Source organism: Oncorhynchus gorbuscha, linkage group LG06, assembly GCF_021184085.1.
Source record: "Oncorhynchus gorbuscha isolate QuinsamMale2020 ecotype Even-year linkage group LG06, OgorEven_v1.0, whole genome shotgun sequence".
Taxonomy (NCBI): Eukaryota; Metazoa; Chordata; class Actinopteri; order Salmoniformes; family Salmonidae; genus Oncorhynchus; species Oncorhynchus gorbuscha.
In genome coordinates, this window is record NC_060178.1 from 1,618,949 (window position 1) to 1,637,788 (window position 18,840).

The 18,840-nt window shown below is 50.2% G+C and overlaps 1 protein-coding gene across 3 annotated transcripts in view; it reads left to right on the forward strand.

Moving 5' to 3' along the window:
• man2c1 (mannosidase, alpha, class 2C, member 1) overlaps nt 1–18,840 on the forward strand; it is an 80,629-nt gene that overhangs the window by 7,271 nt on the left and 54,518 nt on the right. For all 3 annotated transcript variants that reach the window (XM_046352122.1, XM_046352123.1, XM_046352124.1), the window contains 8 exons: nt 695–872; nt 1,836–2,025; nt 4,819–4,925; nt 11,303–11,413; nt 15,813–15,905; nt 16,018–16,134; nt 16,735–16,830; nt 17,380–17,525. In XM_046352122.1, coding sequence (XP_046208078.1) covers nt 695–872; nt 1,836–2,025; nt 4,819–4,925; nt 11,303–11,413; nt 15,813–15,905; nt 16,018–16,134; nt 16,735–16,830; nt 17,380–17,525 — 1,038 coding nt within the window. The remainder of the gene's footprint in view (nt 1–694; nt 873–1,835; nt 2,026–4,818; nt 4,926–11,302; nt 11,414–15,812; nt 15,906–16,017; nt 16,135–16,734; nt 16,831–17,379; nt 17,526–18,840) is intronic.

The following is an 18,840-nucleotide window of genomic DNA, read 5'->3' on the forward strand; positions in this document are numbered from 1 at the left end:
CTGTCTGGAGGATGATGATCCACACAGGTTAGAGGGTTCTACATCCTGACTGTCTGGAGGATGATGATCCACACAGGTTAGTGGGTTCTACATCCTGACTGACTGTCTGGAGGATGATGATCTACACAGGTTAGTGGGTTCTACATCCTGACTGACTGTCTGGAGGATGATGATCCACACAGGTTAGAGGGTTCTACATCCTGACTGTCTGGAGGATGATGATCCACACAGGTTAGTGGGTTCTACATCCTGAGTGTCTGTCTGGAGGATGATGATCCACACAGATTAGTGGGTTCTACATCCTGTTTAGGGTGAATTCAATTTACATTTGACATTTTAGTCATTTAACAGACGTTCTTCAGGGATTTTTCTGCCATTTTAAATCCTTTTGTGTTCAGCAAAGGGTGGCTACTTTTAAGACTCTTAAATTTATAATATAGCTCAGTGAATGTATTTGATTTGATCAAAACACATAGGATGTGTCAGAGATATGGAAAAATATAAGTTTAAACATTTCAACCGATCGATTGGTTGAAAGGTCAGGAGGCTCTCGGTTGACTACGTTTGTTTAGTCGGGGACAGCGCTGCTCTACATTGAGTTGGCGCGTAACGGTCTGTTTGCAGCGAGTCAGGATCGCCTCAGTGTGTTCTAGTTCTGTGTTGTAACCTGTAGTCTGTCTTCTGTGTCTTTTAGCATCTCCCTGTATGTCGAGCTGGCGTGTAACAGTCTTTTCGGAGCGGGACAGGGATCCATGATTGCAGCACCTGACCCAGACAGGAAGTACTCTGTCCAGAAGGCTGAGCTTGTGGTGTTTAAGCCGGAAGTCAGGGAGCTGCTGACTGATTTGGAGATGCTGGTAGACATGGTCAAGGTATGTTGAGATATAAGTATTCTATAATGTCAAGGTACTACCTAATGGGATGTGAAGAAGGTCAAGAGGTCATGTCTGGAGCAGGGTGGATTCAATTCCAGGAGTAGTAGGTCAAGAGGTCATGTCTGGAGCAGGGTGGGTTCAATTCCAGGAGTAGAAGGTCAAGAGGTCATGTCTGGAGCAGGGTGGGGTCAATTCCAGGAGTAGAAGGTCAAGAGGTCATGTCTGGACCAGGGTGGGTTCAATTCCAGGAGTAGAAGGTCAAGAGGTCATGTCTAGAGCAGGGTGGCGTCAATTCCAGGAGTAGAAGGTCAAGAGGTCATGTCTGGAGCAGGGTGGGGTCAATTCCAGGAGTAGCAGGTCAAGAGGTCATGTCTGGAGCAGGGTGGGGTCAATTCCAGGAGTAGAAGGTCAAGAGGTCATGTCTGGAGCAGGGTGGGGTCAATTCCAGGAGTAGAAGGTCAAGAGGTCATGTCTGAAGCTGGGTGGGGGTCAATTCCGGGAGTAGAAGGTCAAGAGGTCATGTCTGGAGCAGGGTGGGGTCAATTCCAGGAGTAGAAGGTCAAGAGGTCATGTCTGGAGCAGGGTGGGGTCAATTCCAGGAGTAGAAGGTCAAGAGGTCATGTCTGGAGCAGGGTGGGGTCAATTCCGGGAGTAGAAGGTCAAGAGGTCATGTCTGGAGCAGGGTGGGGTCAATTCCAGGAGTAGAAGGTCAAGAGGTCATGTCTGAAGCAGGGTGGGGTCAATTCCGGGAGTAGAAGGTCAAGAGGTCATGTCTGAAGCAGGGTGGGGTCAATTCCGGGAGTAGTAAACTAACTAAATGGAATTGACTCCAAACCCGAACCTACAGATGGAATTGTGACATTTAACAGTGAATGAAGTGTAACTGTCAACTTTAGTCAGTCTGTTCTGTTCCTGCTTTCTCATTGGCCTGTTGATCTTCTCTCTTCTGCCTCCTCTCAGTTGCTGGGTGAGGGGGAACAGCGTGGGTACCAGGCTCTGTTCACAGCCAATGAGATGGTGAACCTGTGTGAGCCGACCAATCCCAGCTCATTTCCTGCGGCCCGGAGTCTGGCTCAGAAGTTCTTCAGCCAGAGGAATGGAGAGAGCCAGCACACTGTCCACGCTATGGGACACTGCCACATTGACTCAGGTGAACATCTCTCTTTCACGATGACTGATTTTGTTTAGTCCATGTCCATGTATTGAGTTCTGTAATGATGCTCCACTGTCTACCGCTGCTCCACTGTCTACTGCTGCTCCACTGTCTACCACTGCTCCACTGTCTACTGCTGCTCCACTGTCTACTGCTGCTCCACTGTCTACTGCTGCTCCACTGTCTACTGCTGCTCCACTGTCTACCACTGCTCCACTGTCTACTGCTGCTCCACTGTCTACTGCTGCTCCACTGTCTACTGCTGCTCCACTGTCTACCGCTGCTCCACTGTCTACTGCTGCTCCACTGTCTACTGCTGCTCCACTGTCTACTGCTGCTCCACTGTCTACTGCTGCTCCACTGTCTACGCTGCTCCACTGTCTACTGCTGCTCCACTGTCTACCGCTGCTCCACTGTCTACTGCTCCACTGCTCCACTGCTCCACTCTACTGCTGCTCCACTGTCTACTGCTGCTCCACTGTCTACTGCTGCTCCACTGTCTACCGCTGCTCCACTGTCTACCGTTGCTCCACTGTCTAATGCTGCTCCACTGTCTACTGCTGCTCCACTGTGTGTGGTGTCCTGCTGCTCCACTGTCTATTGCTGCTTCACTGTCTACCGCTGCTCCACTGTCTAATGCTGATCCACTGTCTAATGCTGCTCCACTGTCTACCGCTGCTCCACTGTCTTCTGCTGCTCCATTGTGTGTGGTGTCCTGCTGCTCCACTGTGTGTGGTGTCCTGCTGCTCCACTGTGTGTGGTGTCCTGCTGCTCCACTGTGTGTGGTGTCCTGCTGCTCCACTGTGTGTGGTGTCCTGCTGCTCCACTGTGTGTGGTGTCCTGCTGCTCCACTGTGTGTGGTGTCCTGCTGCTCCACTGTGTGTGGTGTCCTGCTGCTCCACTGTGTGTGGTGTCCTGCTGCTCCACTGTGTGTGGTGTCCTGCTGCTCCACTGTGTGTGGTGTCTTGCTGCTCCACTGTCTACCGCTGCTCCACTGTCTTCTGCTGCTCCATTGTGTGTGGTGTCCTGCTGCTCCACTGTGTGTGGTGTCTTGCTGCTCCACTGTGTGTGGTGTCCTGCTGCTCCACTGTGTGTGGTGTCCTGCTGCTCCACTGTGTGTGGTGTCCTGCTGCTCCACTGTGTGTGGTGTCCTGCTGCTCCACTGTGTGTGGTGTCCTGCTGCTCCACTGTGTGTGGTGTCCTGCTGCTCCACTGTGTGTGGTGTCCTGCTGCTCCACTGTCTACTGCTGCTCCACTGTGAGCGGTGTCCTGCTGTTCCACTGTGTGTGGTGTCCTGCTGCTCCACTGTGTGTGGTGTTCTGCTGCTCCACTGTGTGTGGTGTCCTGCTGCTCCACTGTGTGTGGTGTCCTGCTGCTCCACTGTGTTTGGTGTCCTGCTGCTCCACTATGTGTGGTGTCCTGCTGCTCCACTGTCTATTGCTGCTCCACTGTGTGTGGTGTCCTGCTGCTCCACTGTCTATTGCTGCTCCACTATGTGTGGTGTCCCGCTGCTCCACTATGTGTGGTGTCCTGCTGCTCCACTGTCTATTGCTGCTCCACTGTATGTGGTGTCCTGCTGCTCCACTGTGTGTGGTGTGCTGCTGTTCCACTGTGTGTGGTGTCCTGCTGCTCCACAGTCTTCTGCTGCTCCACTGTGTGTGGTGTCCTGCTGCTCCACTGTGTTTGATGTTCTGCTGCTCCACTGTGTGTGGTGTCCTGCTGCTCCACTGTGTGTGGTGTCCTGCTGCTCCACTGTCTACTGCTGCTCCACTGTGAGCGGTGTCCTGCTGCTCCACTGTGTGTGGTGTCCTGCTGCTCCACTGTGTGTGGTGTTCTGCTGCTCCACTGTGTTTGGTGTTCTGCTGCTCCACTGTGTGTGGTGTCCTGCTGCTCCACTGTCTATTGCTGCTCCACTATGTGTGGTGTCCCGCTGCTCCACTATGTGTGGTGTCCTGCTGCTCCACTGTCTATTGCTGCTCCACTGTGTGTGGTGTCCTGCTGCTCCACTGTGTGTGGTGTGCTGCTGTTCCACTGTGTGTGGTGTCCTGCTGCTCCACAGTCTTCTGCTGCTCCACTGTGTGTGGTGTCCTGCTGCTCCACTGTGTTTGATGTTCTGCTGCTCCACTGTGTGTGGTGTCCTGCTGCTCCACTGTCTACTGCTGCTCCACTGTGTGTGGTGTCCTGCTGCTCCACTGTCTATTGCTGCTCCACTATGTGTGGTGTCCCGCTGCTCCACTATGTGTGGTGTCCTGCTGCTCCACTGTCTATTGCTGCTCCACTGTGTGTGGTGTCCTGCTGCTCCACTGTGTGTGGTGTGCTGCTGTTCCACTGTGTGTGGTGTCCTGCTGCTCCACAGTCTTCTGCTGCTCCACTGTGTGTGGTGTCCTGCTGCTCCACTGTGTTTGATGTTCTGCTGCTCCACTGTGTGTGGTGTCCTGCTGCTCCACTGTGTGTGGTGTCCTGCTGCTCCACTGTCTACTGCTGCTCCACTGTGTGTGGTGTTCTGCTGCTCCACTATGTGTGGTGCCCTGCTGCTCCACTGTGTGTGGTGTCCTGCTGCTCCACTGTGTGTGGTGTCCTGCTGCTCCACTGTCTATTGCTGCTCCACTATGTGTGGTGTCCTGCTGCTCCACTGTGTGTGGTGTACTGCTGCTCCACATCAGGAAGTGATTGCTTGATTAATATCCTGCTCTGTCCCTGTGTCTATCTAGACTGGCTGTGGCCCTATGAGGAGACCACCAGGAAGTGATTGATTGATTAATATCCTGCTCTGTCCCTGTCTCTATCAAGCCTGGCTGTGGCCCTATGAGGAGACCATCAGGAAGTGTGCCAGGAGCTGGGTGACTGTGATCAGACTGATGGAGAAGAACCCTCACATGGTCTTCACCTGTTCACAGGTACTGTACCTTTAATACACACTCACCTGTTCACAGGTACTGTACCTTTAATACACACTCACCTGTTCACAGGTACTGTACTTTTAATACACACTCACCTGTACACAGGTACTGTACCTTTAATACACACTCACCTGTTCACAGGTACTGTACCTTTAATACACACTCACCTGTTCACAGGTACTGTACCTTTAATACACACTCACCTGTTCACAGGTACTGTACCTTTAATACACACTCACCTGTGCACAGGTACTGTACCTTTAATACACACTCACCTGTTCACAGGTACTGTACCTTTAGTACACACTCACCTGTTCACAGGTACTGTACCTTTGTCTCTCCTCTCTCCAGACTCAGCAGTTTGACTGGGTTAATAGTGGTCTCTCCTCTCTCCAGGCTCAGCAGTTTGACTGGGTTAATAGTGGTCTCTCCTCTCTCCAGGCTCTGCAGTTTGACTGGGTTAATAGTGGTCTCTCCTCTCCTCTCTCCAGGCCCAGCAGTTTGACTGGGTTAATAGTGGTCTCTCCTCTCTACAGGCCCAGCAGTTTGACTGGGTTAATAGTGGTCTCTCCTCTCCTCTCTCCAGGCTCAGCAGTTTGACTGGGTTAATAGTGGTCTCTCCTCTCTCCAGGCCCAGCAGTTTGACTGGGTTAATAGTGGTCTCTCTTCTCTCCAGGCTCAGCAGTTTGACTGGGTTAATAGTGGTCTCTCCTCTCCTCTCTCCAGGCCCAGCAGTTTGACTGGGTTAATAGTGGTCTCTCTTCTCTCCAGGCTCAGCAGTTTGACTGGGTTAATAGTGGTCTCTCCTCTCTCCAGGCTCAGCAGTTTGACTGGGTTAATAGTGGTCTCCTCTCTCCAGGCTCAGCAGTTTGACTGGGTTAATAGTGGTCTCTCCTCTCTCCAGGCCCAGCAGTTTGACTGGGTTAATAGTGGTATCTCCTCTCCTCTCTCCAGGCCCAGCAGTTTGACTGGGTTAATAGTGGTCTCTCCTCTCTCCTCTCTCCAGGCCCAGCAGTTTGACTGGGTTAATAGTGGTCTCTCTCTCCTCTCTCCAGGCCCAGCAGTTTGACTGGGTTAATAGTGGTCTCTCCTCTCTCCAGGCCCAGCAGTTTGACTGGGTTAATAGTGGTCTCTCCTCTCTCCAGGCCCAGCAGTTTGACTGGGTTAATAGTGGTCTCTCCTCTCCTCTCTCCAGGCCCAGCAGTTTGACTGGGTTAATAGTGGTCTCTCCTCTCTCCAGACTCAGCAGTTTGACTGGGTTAATAGTGGTCTCTCCTCTCCTCTCTCCAGGCCCAGCAGTTTGACTGGGTTAATAGTGGTCTCTCCTCTCTCCAGGCCCAGCAGTTTGACTGGGTTAATAGTGGTCTCTCCTCTCCTCTCTCCAGGCCCAGCAGTTTGACTGGGTTAATAGTGGTCTCTCCTCTCTCCAGGCACAGCAGTTTGACTGGGTTAATAGTGGTCTCTCCTCTGTCCAGGCCCAGCAGTTTGACTGGGTTAATAGTGGTCTCTCCTCACCTCTCTCCAGGCCCAGCAGTTTGACTGGGTTAATAGTGGTCTCTCCTCTCCTCTCTCCAGGCCCAGCAGTTTGACTGGGTTAATAGTGGTCTCTCCTCTCCTCTCTCCAGGCCCAGCAGTTTGACTGGGTTAATAGTGGTCTCTCCTCTCCTCTCTCCAGACTCAGCAGTTTGACTGGGTTAATAGTGGTCTCTCCTCTCTCCAGGCTCAGCAGTTTGACTGGGTTAATAGTGGTCTCTCCTCTCTCCAGGCTCAGCAGTTTGACTGGGTTAATAGTGGTCTCTCCTCTCTCCAGGCTCAGCAGTTTGACTGGGTTAATAGTGGTCTCTCCTCCTCTCTCCAGGCTCAGCAGTTTGACTGGGTTAATAGTGGTCTCTCCTCTCCTCTCTCCAGGCTCAGCAGTTTGACTGGGTTAATAGTGGTCTCTCCTCTCCTCTCTCCAGGCTCAGCAGTTTGACTGGGTTAATAGTGGTCTCTCCTCTCTCCAGGCCCAGCAGTTTGACTGGGTTAATAGTGGTCTCTCCTCTCTCCAGGCCCAGCAGTTTGACTGGGTTAATAGTGGTCTCTCCTCTCCTCTCTCCAGACTCAGCAGTTTGACTGGGTTAATAGTGGTCTCTCCCTCTCTCCAGGCTCAGCAGTTTGACTGGGTTAATAGTGGTCTCTCCTCTCTCCAGGCCCAGCAGTTTGACTGGGTTAATAGTGGTCTCTCCTCTCCTCTCTCCAGGCTCAGCAGTTTGACTGGGTAAATAGTGGTCTCTCCTCTCTCCAGGCCCAGCAGTTTGACTGGGTTAATAGTGGTCTCTCCTCTCCTCTCTCCAGGCTCAGCAGTTTGACTGGGTTAATAGTGGTCTCTCCTCTCCTCTCTCCAGGCCCAGCAGTTTGACTGGGTTAATAGTGGTCTCTCCTCTCTCCAGGCTCAGCAGTTTGACTGGGTTAATAGTGGTCTCTCCTCTCTCCAGGCCCAGCAGTTTGACTGGGTTAATAGTGGTCTCTCCTCTCTCCAGGCCCAGCAGTTTGACTGGGTTAATAGTGGTCTCTCCTCTCCTCTCTCCAGGCTCAGCAGTTTGACTGGGTTAATAGTGGTCTCTCCTCTCTCCAGGCCCAGCAGTTTGACTGGGTTAATAGTGGTCTCTCCTCTCCTCTCTCCAGGCCCAGCAGTTTGACTGGGTTAATAGTGGTCTCTCCTCTCCTCTCTCCAGGCCCAGCAGTTTGACTGGGTTAATAGTGGTCTCTCCTCTCCTCTCCAGGCCCAGCAGTTTGACTGGGTTAATAGTGGTCTCTCCTCTCTCCAGGCCCAGCAGTTTGACTGGGTTAATAGTGGTCTCTCCTCTCCTCTCTCCAGGCCCAGCAGTTTGACTGGGTTAATAGTGGTCTCTCCTCTCTCCAGGCCCAGCAGTTTGACTGGGTTAATAGTGGTCTCTCCTCTCCTCTCTCCAGGCCCAGCAGTTTGACTGGGTTAATAGTGGTCTCTCCTCTCTCCAGGCCCAGCAGTTTGACTGGGTTAATAGTGGTCTCTCCTCTCCTCTCTCCAGGCCCAGCAGTTTGACTGGGTTAATAGTGGTCTCTCCTCTCTCCAGACTCAGCAGTTTGACTGGGTTAATAGTGGTCTCTCCTCTCCTCTCTCCAGGCCCAGCAGTTTGACTGGGTTAATAGTGGTCTCTCCTCTCTCCAGGCCCAGCAGTTTGACTGGGTTAATAGTGGTCTCTCCTCTCTCTCCAGGCCCAGCAGTTTGACTGGGTTAATAGTGGTCTCTCCTCTCTCCAGGCCCAGCAGTTTGACTGGGTTAATAGTGGTCTCTCCTCTCCTCTCTCCAGGCCCAGCAGTTTGACTGGGTTAATAGTGGTCTCTCCTCTCCTCTCTCCAGGCCCAGCAGTTTGACTGGGTTAATAGTGGTCTCTCCTCTCCTCTCTCCAGGCCCAGCAGTTTGACTGGGTTAATAGTGGTCTCTCCTCTCCTCTCTCCAGACTCAGCAGTTTGACTGGGTTAATAGTGGTCTCTCCTCTCTCCAGGCTCAGCAGTTTGACTGGGTTAATAGTGGTCTCTCCTCTCTCCAGGCTCAGCAGTTTGACTGGGTTAATAGTGGTCTCTCCTCTCCTCTCTCCAGGCTCAGCAGTTTGACTGGGTTAATAGTGGTCTCTCCTCTCTCCAGGCCCAGCAGTTTGACTGGGTTAATAGTGGTCTCTCCTCTCTCCAGGCCCAGCAGTTTGACTGGGTTAATAGTGGTCTCTCCTCTCCTCTCTCCAGACTCAGCAGTTTGACTGGGTTAATAGTGGTCTCTCCTCTCTCCAGGCTCAGCAGTTTGACTGGGTTAATAGTGTCTCTCTCTCCTCTCTCCAGGCTCAGCAGTTTGACTGGGTTAATAGTGGTCTCTCCTCTCCTCTCTCCAGGCTCAGCAGTTTGACTGGGTTAATAGTGGTCTCTCCTCTCTCAGCAGTTTGACTGGGTTAATAGTGGTCTCTCCTCTCTCCAGGCTCAGCAGTTTGACTGGGTTAATAGTGGTCTCTCCTCTCCTCTCTCCAGGCTCAGCAGTTTGACTGGGTTAATAGTGGTCTCTCCTCTCTCCAGGCCCAGCAGTTTGACTGGGTTAATAGTGGTCTCTCCTCTCTCCAGGCCCAGCAGTTTGACTGGGTTAATAGTGGTCTCTCCTCTCTCTCTCCAGGCCCAGCAGTTTGACCTCTCCTCTCTCCAGGCTCAGCAGTTTGACTGGGTTAATAGTGGTCTCTCCTCTCTCCAGGCCCAGCAGTTTGACTGGGTTAATAGTGGTCTCTCCTCTCTCCAGGCCCAGCAGTTTGACTGGGTTAATAGTGGTCTCTCCTCTCCTCTCTCCAGGCCCAGCAGTTTGACTGGGTTAATAGTGGTCTCTCCTCTCTCCAGGCTCAGCAGTTTGACTGGGTTAATAGTGGTCTCTCCTCTCTCCAGGCCCAGCAGTTTGACTGGGTTAATAGTGGTCTCTCCTCTCCTCCAGGCCCAGCAGTTTCCAGGCTCCAGGCAGTTTGACTGGGTTAATAGTGGTCTCTCCTCTCTCCAGGCCCAGCAGTTTGACTGGGTTAATAGTGGTCTCTCCTCTCTCCAGGCCCAGCAGTTTGACTGGGTTAATAGTGGTCTCTCCTCTCCTCTCTCCAGGCCCAGCAGTTTGACTGCAGTTTGACTTAATAGTGGTCTCTCTCTCCTCTCTCCAGGCTCAGCAGTTTGACTGGGTTAATAGTGGTCTCTCCTCCTCTCTCCAGGCCCAGCAGTTTGACTGGGTTAATAGTGGTCTCTCCTCTCTCCAGGCCCAGCAGTTTGACTGGGTTAATCGTGGTCTCTCCTCTCTCCAGGCCCAGCAGTTTGACTGGGTTAATAGTGGTCTCTCCTCTACTCTCTCCAGGCCCAGCAGTTTGACTGGGTTAATAGTGGTCTCTCCTCTCTCCAGGTTCAGCAGTTTGACTGGGATAATAGTGGTCTCTCCTCTCTCCAGGCCCAGCAGTTTGACTGGGTTAATAGTGGTCTCTCCTCTCCTCTCTCCAGGCCCAGCAGTTTGACTGGGTTAATAGTGGTCTCTCCTCTCTCCAGGCTCAGCAGTTTGACTGGGTTAATAGTGGTCTCTCCTCTCTCCAGGCTCAGCAGTTTGACTGGGTTAATAGTGGTCTCTCCTCTCTCCAGGCTCAGCAGTTTGACTGGGTTAATAGTGGTCTCTCCTCTCTCCAGGCTCAGCAGTTTGACTGGGTTAATAGTGGTCTCTCCTCTCCTCTCTCCAGGCCCAGCAGTTTGACTGGGTTAGTAGTGGTCTCTCCTCTCCTCTCTCCAGGCTCAGCAGTTTGACTGGGTTAATAGTGGTCTCTCCTCTCCTCTCTCCAGGCCCAGCAGTTTGACTGGGTTAATAGTGGTCTCTCCTCTCCTCTCTCCAGGCTTAGCAGTTTGACTGGGTTAATAGTGGTCTCTCCTCTCCTCTCTCCAGGCCCAGCAGTTTGACTGGGTTAATAGTGGTCTCTCCTCTCCTCTCTCCAGGCTGAGCAGTTTGACTGGGTTAATAGTGGTCTCTCCTCTCTCCAGGCCCAGAAGTTTGACTGGGTTAATAGTGGTCTCTCCTCTCCTCTCTCCAGACTCAGCAGTTTGACTGGGTTAATAGTGGTCTCTCCTCTCCTCTCTCCAGGCCCAGCAGTTTGACTGGGTTAATAGTGGTCTCTCCTCTCTCCAGGCCCATCAGTTTGACTGGGTTAATAGTGGTCTCTCCTCTCCTCTCTCCAGGCCCAGCAGTTTGACTGGGTTAATAGTGGTCTCTCCTCCTCTCTCCAGGCTCAGCAGTTTGACTGGGTTAATAGTGGTCTCTCCTCTCTCCAGGCTCCTCAGCAGTTTGACTGGGTTAATAGTGGTCTCTCCTCTGTCCAGGCCCAGCAGTTTGACTGGGTTAATAGTGGTCTCTCCTCACCTCTCTCCAGGCCCAGCAGTTTGACTGGGTTAATAGTGGTCTCTCCTCTCTCCAGGCTCAGCAGTTTGACTGGGTTAATAGTGGTCTCTCCTCTCTCCAGGCCCAGCAGTTTGACTGGGTTAATAGTGGTCTCTCCAGGCTCAGCAGTTTGACTGGGTTAATAGTGGTCTCTCCTCTCTCCAGGCCCAGCAGTTTGACTGGGTTAATAGTGGTCTCTCCTCTCTCCAGGCCCAGCAGTTTGACTGGGTTAATAGTGGTCTCTCCTCTCTCCAGGCCCAGCAGTTTGACTGGGTTAATAGTGGTCTCTCCAGGCTCAGCAGTTTGACTGGGTTAATAGTGGTCTCTCCTCTCTCCAGACTCAGCAGTTTGACTGGGTTAATAGTGGTCTCTCCTCTCTCCAGGCTCAGCAGTTTGACTGGGTTAATAGTGGTCTCTCCTCTCCTCTCTCCAGGCCCAGCAGTTTGACTGGGTGAAGAGCTGGTATCCAGGCCTGTTCTCTCAGATCCAACACTTCGTTAAGAAGGGACAGTTCATCCCGGTAGGAGGCACCTGGGTGGAGATGGTAAGACCTGCACCCATACATAGAAAACCTATCTGAGATATAGTCCTTATTAAAGTCTAGGCCTGTCAAACCATTCATTAGATTCTGTAGATATTCGCAATTAATTGATGTTTCCATTTTTTTTTTAAAGCAATGTTGATGTAATAGGCATGAATGGACTGAAACACCCAAAATATTCTTTATCAGAATGTTTTTAATGTCATATTCACCATAAACAAGTTAATAAATACAAAAGTTGTAACGATCTTCTTCATCTGAGGACCAGGAAAGATCGGACCAAAACGCAGCATGGTAATTTAATAGAACTGAACACGAAAATACAAAATAACAAAGTGAAACAACGAAATCGAAACAGTCCTGAAAGGTGAAAACACAAAACGGGAAACAACTACCCACAAACACCAGGTGGGAAAAGGCTGCCTAAGTATGGTTCTCAATCAGAGACAACGATAGACAGCTGCCTCTGATTGGGAACCATACCAGGCCAAACACATAGAAAACAACAGAATGCCCACCCCAACTCACGCCCTGACCAAACTAAAACAGAGCCATAAAAAAGGAACTAAGGTCAGGGCGTGACACAAGTAGGCCAACTAATTCTGCCTCATAAATTCTCTCTCACACTATAAGAAAAACAAAGAACCGGCTATATGGATACAAACAACACAGAGTATAAACCTGCCCAACAATGTCATGAATACCTGTCTCTCACTTCAATCAATTGTGAGAGACTCTCACCCTGTCTCTCTCTCTCTCGCTCTGTCTCTCTCTCTCTCTCACCCTGTCTCTCTCTCTCTCTCTCGCTCTGTCTCTCTCTCTCTCTCTGTCTCTCTCTCTCTCTCTCTCACCCTGTCTCTCGCTCTGTCTCTCTCTCTCTCTCGCTCTGTCTCTCTGTCTCTCTCTCTCTCTCTCGCTCTGTCTCTCTCTCTCTCTCTCTCTCTCTCTCTCTCTCTCTCTCTCTCTCTCTCTCTCTCTCTCTCTCTCTCTCTCTCTCTCTCTCTCTCTCTCTCTCTCTCTCTCTCTCTCTCTCTCTCTCTCTCTCTCTCTCTCTCTCTCTGTCTCTCTGTCTCTCTCTCTCTTTCTCTCTCTGTCTCTCTCTCTCTTTCTCTCTCTGTCTGTCTCTCTCTCTCTTTCTCTCTCTGTCTGTCTCTCTCTCTCTTTCTCTCTCTGTCTGTCTCTCTCTCTCTTCTCTCTCTCTGTCTCTCTCTCTCTCTCTCTCTCTCTCTCTCTCTCTCTCTGTCTCTGTCTGTCTCTCTCTCTCTCTCTCTCTCTCTCTGTCTCTCTCTTTCTCTCTCTCTCTCTCTCTCTCTCTCTCTCTCTCTCTCCCCCTCTCTCTCTCTCTCCCCCTCTCTCTCTCTCTCTCTCTCATTTGTCTCTCTGTCTCTCCCCCCGTCTCTCTTGTCTCTCTCTCTCTCTCTCCCCCTCTCTCTCTCCCCCTCTCTCTCATTTGTCTCTCTCTCTCTCTCTCTCTCTCTCTCTCTCTCTCTCTCTCTCTCTCTCTCTCTCTCTCTCTCTCTCTCTCTCTCTCTCTCTCATTTGTCTCCCCCTCTCTCTCCCCTCTCTCTCTCTCATTTGTCTCCCCCCTCTCTCTCTCTCTCTCTCTCTCTCTCTCTGAGTGGAATTCCATCTTGTGCGAGTGACTCCTTCTTTAGCTCATTTGCAACTTCCTGTTGTTCAGCCTTGCTGTAGACGCAAATAACTTTGGTTTTATCCAAAGAGTCATCTGGGAGTGATTTTAAAATAGAATTTGCCGCTTAAAAGCCCTTACTAGCATACACCATTCAGTCTTACAAGTAGCAAGCTAGTAAAGTGGTATCATCACTCACCACTTTCATCTGTACAAACAATAGTACGCAAGTATAAACACCATGGGACCACGCAGCCGTCATGCCGCTCAGGAAGGAGACGCGTTCTGTCTCCTAGAGATGAACAGACTTTGGTGCAAAAAGTGCAAATCAATCCCAGAACAACAGCAAAGGACCTTGTGAAGATGCTGGAGGAAACGGGTACAAAAGTATCTATATCCACAGTAAAAAATCCAGACTATGGTTTGCCCCAAGCATACTTCCAATGTTGTGGCAAAATGACTTAAGGACAACAAAGTCAAGGTATTGGAGTGGCCATCACAAAGCCCTGACCTCAATCACATAGAAAACTTGTGGGTAGAACTGAAAAAGCGTGTGAGCAAGGAGGCCTACAAACCTGACTCAGTTACACCAGCTCTGTCAGGAGGAATGGGCCAAAATTCATCCAACTTATTGTGGTTAGCTTGTAGAAGGCTACCCGAAACGTTTGACCCAAGTTAAACAATTTAAAGGCAATGCTACCAAATACTAATTGAGTGTATGTAAACTTCTGACCCACTGGGAATGTGATCAAAGAAATAAAATCTGAAATAAATCATTCTCTCTAATATTACATTTACATTTAAGTCATTTAGCAGACGCTCTTATCCAGAGCGACTTACTCTGACATTTCACATTCCATAAATAAAGTGGTGTTCCTCACTGACCTAAAACAGGGAATTTTTACTAGGATTAAATGTCAGGAATTGTGAAACTGAGTTTAAATATATTTGGCTAAAGTGTATGTAAACTTCTGACTTCAACTGTATGTATTCACCCCCTTTACTATGAAGCCCCTAAATAAGATCTGGTGCAACCAATTACCTTCAGAAGTGACATCATTAGTTAGATTGAACACAGGTGGACTTCATTTAAGTGTCACATGATCTGTCACATGATCTGTCATATATATTTCCACTGCTTAAAAAAAAATGGAGCAGTTTTTTTGCCTTGAAGAATGTGGGCAAAAATCCCAGTGGCTAAATGTGCCAAGCTTATAGAGACACACCCCAAGAGGAGCTGTAATTGCTGCAGAAGGGTGACTCTACAAAGTATTGACTTTGGAGGGTGAATAGTTAAGCACACTAAAGCTTTCAGTTTTTTTGTCTTATTTCTTGTTTGTTTCCAATTCAAAAATATTTTGCATCTTCAAAGTGGTAGGCATGTTGTGTAAATCAAATGATACAACCTCCCCCAGAAATCTATTTTAACTCCAGGAAAAATACCAAGTGGTTGTCAAAATAGCGCATTGGCTGCCGGGGCTTGAATTTGAACTATGGGGGTCAGGGGGTCATTGGCTGCCGGGGCTTGAATTTGAACTATGGGGGTCAGGGGGTCATTGGCTGCCGGGGCTTGAATTTGAACTATGGGGGTCAGGGGATCATTGGCTGCCGGGGCTTGAATTTGAACTATGGGGGTCAGGGGGTCATTGGCTGCCGGGGCTTGAATTTGAACTATGGGGGTCAGGGGGTCATTGGCTGCCGGGGCTTGAATTTGAACTATGGGGGTCAGGGGGTCATTGGCTGCCGGGGCTTGAATTTGAACTATGGGGGTCAGGGGGTCATTGGCTGCCATTGGCTGCCGGGGCTTGAATTTGAACTATGGGGGTCAGGGGGTCATTGGCTGCCGGGGCTTGAATTTGAACTATGGGGGTCAGGGGGTCATTGGCTGCCGGGGCTTGAATTTGAACTATGGGGGTCAGGGGGTCATTGGCTGCCGGGGCTTGAATTTGAACTATGGGGGTCAGGGGGTCATTGGCTGCCGGGGCTTGAATTTGAACTATGGGGGTCAGGGGGTCATTGGCTGCCGGGGCTTGAAGTTGAACTATGGGGGTCAGGGGGTCATTGGCTGCCGGGGCTTGAATTTGAACTATGGGGGTCAGGGGGGGTCATTGGCTGCCAGGGCTTGAATTTGAACTATGGGGGTCATGGGGGGGGGTCATTGGCTGCCAGGGCTTGAATTTGAACTATGGGGGTCAGGGGGTCATTGGCTGCCAGGGCTTGAATTTGAACTATGGGGGTCAGGGGGTCATTGGCTGCCGGGGCTTGAATTTGAACTATGGGGGTCAGGGGGTCATTGGCCGGGGCTTGAATTTGAACTATGGGGGTCAGGGGTCATTGGCTGCCAGGGCTTGAATTTGAACTATGGGGGTCAGGGGGTCATTGGCTGCCGGGGCTTGAATTTGAACTATGGGGGTCAGGGGGTCATTGGCTGCCTGGGCTTGAATTTGAACTATGGGGGTCAGGGGGTCATTGGCTGCCGGGGCTTGAATTTGAACTATGGGGGTCAGGGGGTCATTGGCTGCCGGGGCTTGAATTTGAACTATGGGGGTCAGGGGGTCATTGGCTGGGGCTTGGATTTGAACTATGGGGGTCAGGGGGTCATTGGCTGCCGGGGCTTGAATTTGAACTATGGGGGTCAGGGGGTCAAACTAAGAAAATGCGTTAATGGCGTAGGATAAATTAAAACCATTAAAATTGTTATTAACTCGTTAACCTTGACAGACCTATTAAAATCATCAATTAAGATTTTAAGTCATTATCTCTATGTATCAGGATGGAAACCTGCCGTCAGGTGAGTCCATGGTCAGACAGTTCCTGGAGGGACAGCGATTCTTCAAGAAGGAGTTTGGAAACTACTGCAAAGAGGTAGAACATTACACCAGACATGTGTACCTCCCCATCCATACATCACATTCCTATCAGGTGGCTTGAGTATGTATGATAAAGTGTATCTAAGGTGGTCTGTTTTACTGCCTAGTTCTGGTTGCCTGATACGTTTGGCTACTCAGCCCAGCTCCCCCAGTTGATGCGGGGTTCAGGCATCACACGGTTCCTGACTCAGAAACTCAGCTGGAACCTCGTTAACACCTTCCCTGTGAGTTCTCTGTCTCTCTCTCTCCTCTCTCTCTCTCTTCTCTCCTCTCTCTCTCTCTCCTCTCTCTCTCTCTCTCTCCTCTCTCTCTCTCTCTCTCTTGCTCTCCCTCTCTCCCCCTTTCTATCTCCTCTCTCTCTCTCTTGCTCTCCCTCTCTCCCCCTTTCTCTCTCTCCTCTCTCTCCCTTCCCCCCCCTCTCTCTCTCCTCTCTCTCTCTTGCTCTCCCTCTCCCCCTCGCCCCCTCTCTCTCTCTCTTGCTCTCTCTCTCTTGCTCTCTCTCTCTCTCTCTCTCTCTCTCTCTCTGTCCTCCTCTCTCTCTCTCTTGCTCTCCTTCTCTCTCTCTCTTGCTCTCCCTCTCTCCCCCTTCCCCCTCTCTCTCTCTGTCTTCCCCTCTCTCTCTCTGTCCTCCCCTCTCTCTCTCCCTGTGAGTGTTACCTTGTAACCATTAGGTAACACTGCTTTAAATTAACTCTTCTCTCTCTCTGTCCCCCCTTTCTCTCCTTTTCCCCCTCTCTCTCTCTCTGTCCCCCCTATCTCTCTCTCTGTCCCCCCCTATCTCCCCCTTTCCCCCTCTCTCCCCCTTTCCCCCTCTCTCCCTGCAGCACAACACGTTCTTCTGGGAGGGTCTGGATGGTTCTCAGGTTCTGACACACTTTCCCCCAGGGAACTCCTATGAGATGAAGGGAAAAGTGGAGGATGTGAGTATCAACCCTAACCCCCTAACCCCCAACCCCCTACAGACCCTTACAGGAGCACTAGGTCTGGTAGAGGAGCACTAGGTCTGGTACAGGAGCACTAGGTCTGGTACAGGAGCACTAGGTCTGGTTAACAGACCCTTACAGGAGCACTAGGTCTGGTACAGGAGCACTAGGTCTGGTACAGGAGCACTAGGTCTGGTACAGGAGCACTAGGTCTGGTTAACAGACCCTTACAGGAGCACTAGGTCTGGTAAACAGACCCTTACAGGAGCACTAGGTCTGGTACAGGAGCACTAGGTCTGGTACAGGAGCACTAGGTCTGGTACAGGAGCACTAGGTCTGGTAGAGGAGCACTAGGTCTGGTTAACAGACCCTTACAGGAGCACTAGGTCTGGTACAGGAGCACTAGGTCTGGTTAACAGACCCTTACAGGAGCACTAGGTCTGGTACAGGAGCACTAGGTCTGGTAAACAGACCCTTACAGGAGCACTAGGTCTGGTACAGGAGCACTAGGTCGGGGTACTGAAGCTCCTCCTCATTCCTCCTCAGCTGGTCAACACTGTGAAGAACAACAAGGACAAAGGACGAGCCAATCACAGCGCAGCACTGTTTGGTTTTGGAGACGGAGGAGGAGGGCCCACCCAGCTGATGTTGGACAGATTGGACAGGGTCCAGGACACAGACGGACTGCCTCGGTTAGGACCACTCACATCGTAACACACACACACACAGGATATTAATCACACACACACACACACACACACACACACACACACACACACACACACACACACACACACACACACACACACACACACACACACACACACACAGGATATTAACACACACACACACACACAGGATATTAAACACACACACACACAGGATATTAAACACACACACACACACACACACACACAGGATATTAAACACACACACACACACACACACAGGATATTAAACACACACACACACAGGATATTAAACACACACACACACACACACACACACACACACACACACACACACACACACACACACACACACACACACACACACACACACACACACACACACACACACACACACACACAGGATATTAATCACACACACCATACATGGTCGACACACCCACCGTGACTCAACAGCCACCATTAAAATAGAACCAGCTGCCCCCTGGTCTAGACATCAGAAATACAGTCACGGAGAGTGTTGATGTTTCCGCTCAGAGGGATTCCTCTCTGATGTGGGTTCAAATTAAATCTAGTTTTATTAGTCACAAATACAACAGGCTGACTTACCAGCCCTTAACCAACAATGCAGTTAAAAAAACATTTTTTTAAACCAAAAATATATATAAATAATAATATTAAGTAATTAACGAGCTGCAGTAAAATGACAATAGTGAGACTATATACAGGGGGTACAGGTTAGTAATGTTATATACAGGGGGTACAGGTTAGTAGTGAGACTATATACAGGGGGTACAGGTTAGTAATGAGGATATATACAGGGGGTACAGGTTAGTAATGAGACTATATACAGGGGGTACAGGTTAGTAATGAGACTATATACAGGGGGTACAGGTTAGTAATGAGGATATATACAGGGGGTACAGGTTAGTAATGAGACTATATACAGGGGGTACAGGTTAGTAGTGAGACTATATACAGGGGGTACAGGTTAGTAATGAGGATATATACAGGGGGTACAGGTTAGTAATGAGACTATATACAGGGGGTACAGGTTAGTAATGAGACTATATACAGGGGGTACAGGTTAGTAGTGAGACTATATACAGGGGGTACAGATTAGTAGTGAGACTATATACAGGGGGTACAGGTTAGTAATGAGACTATATACAGGGGGTACAGGTTAGTAATGAGACTATATACAGGAGGTACAGGTTAGTAGTGAGACTATATACAGGGGGTACAGGTTAGTAATGAGGATATATACAGGGGTACAGGTTAGTAATGAGACTATATACAGGGGGTACAGGTTAGTAAT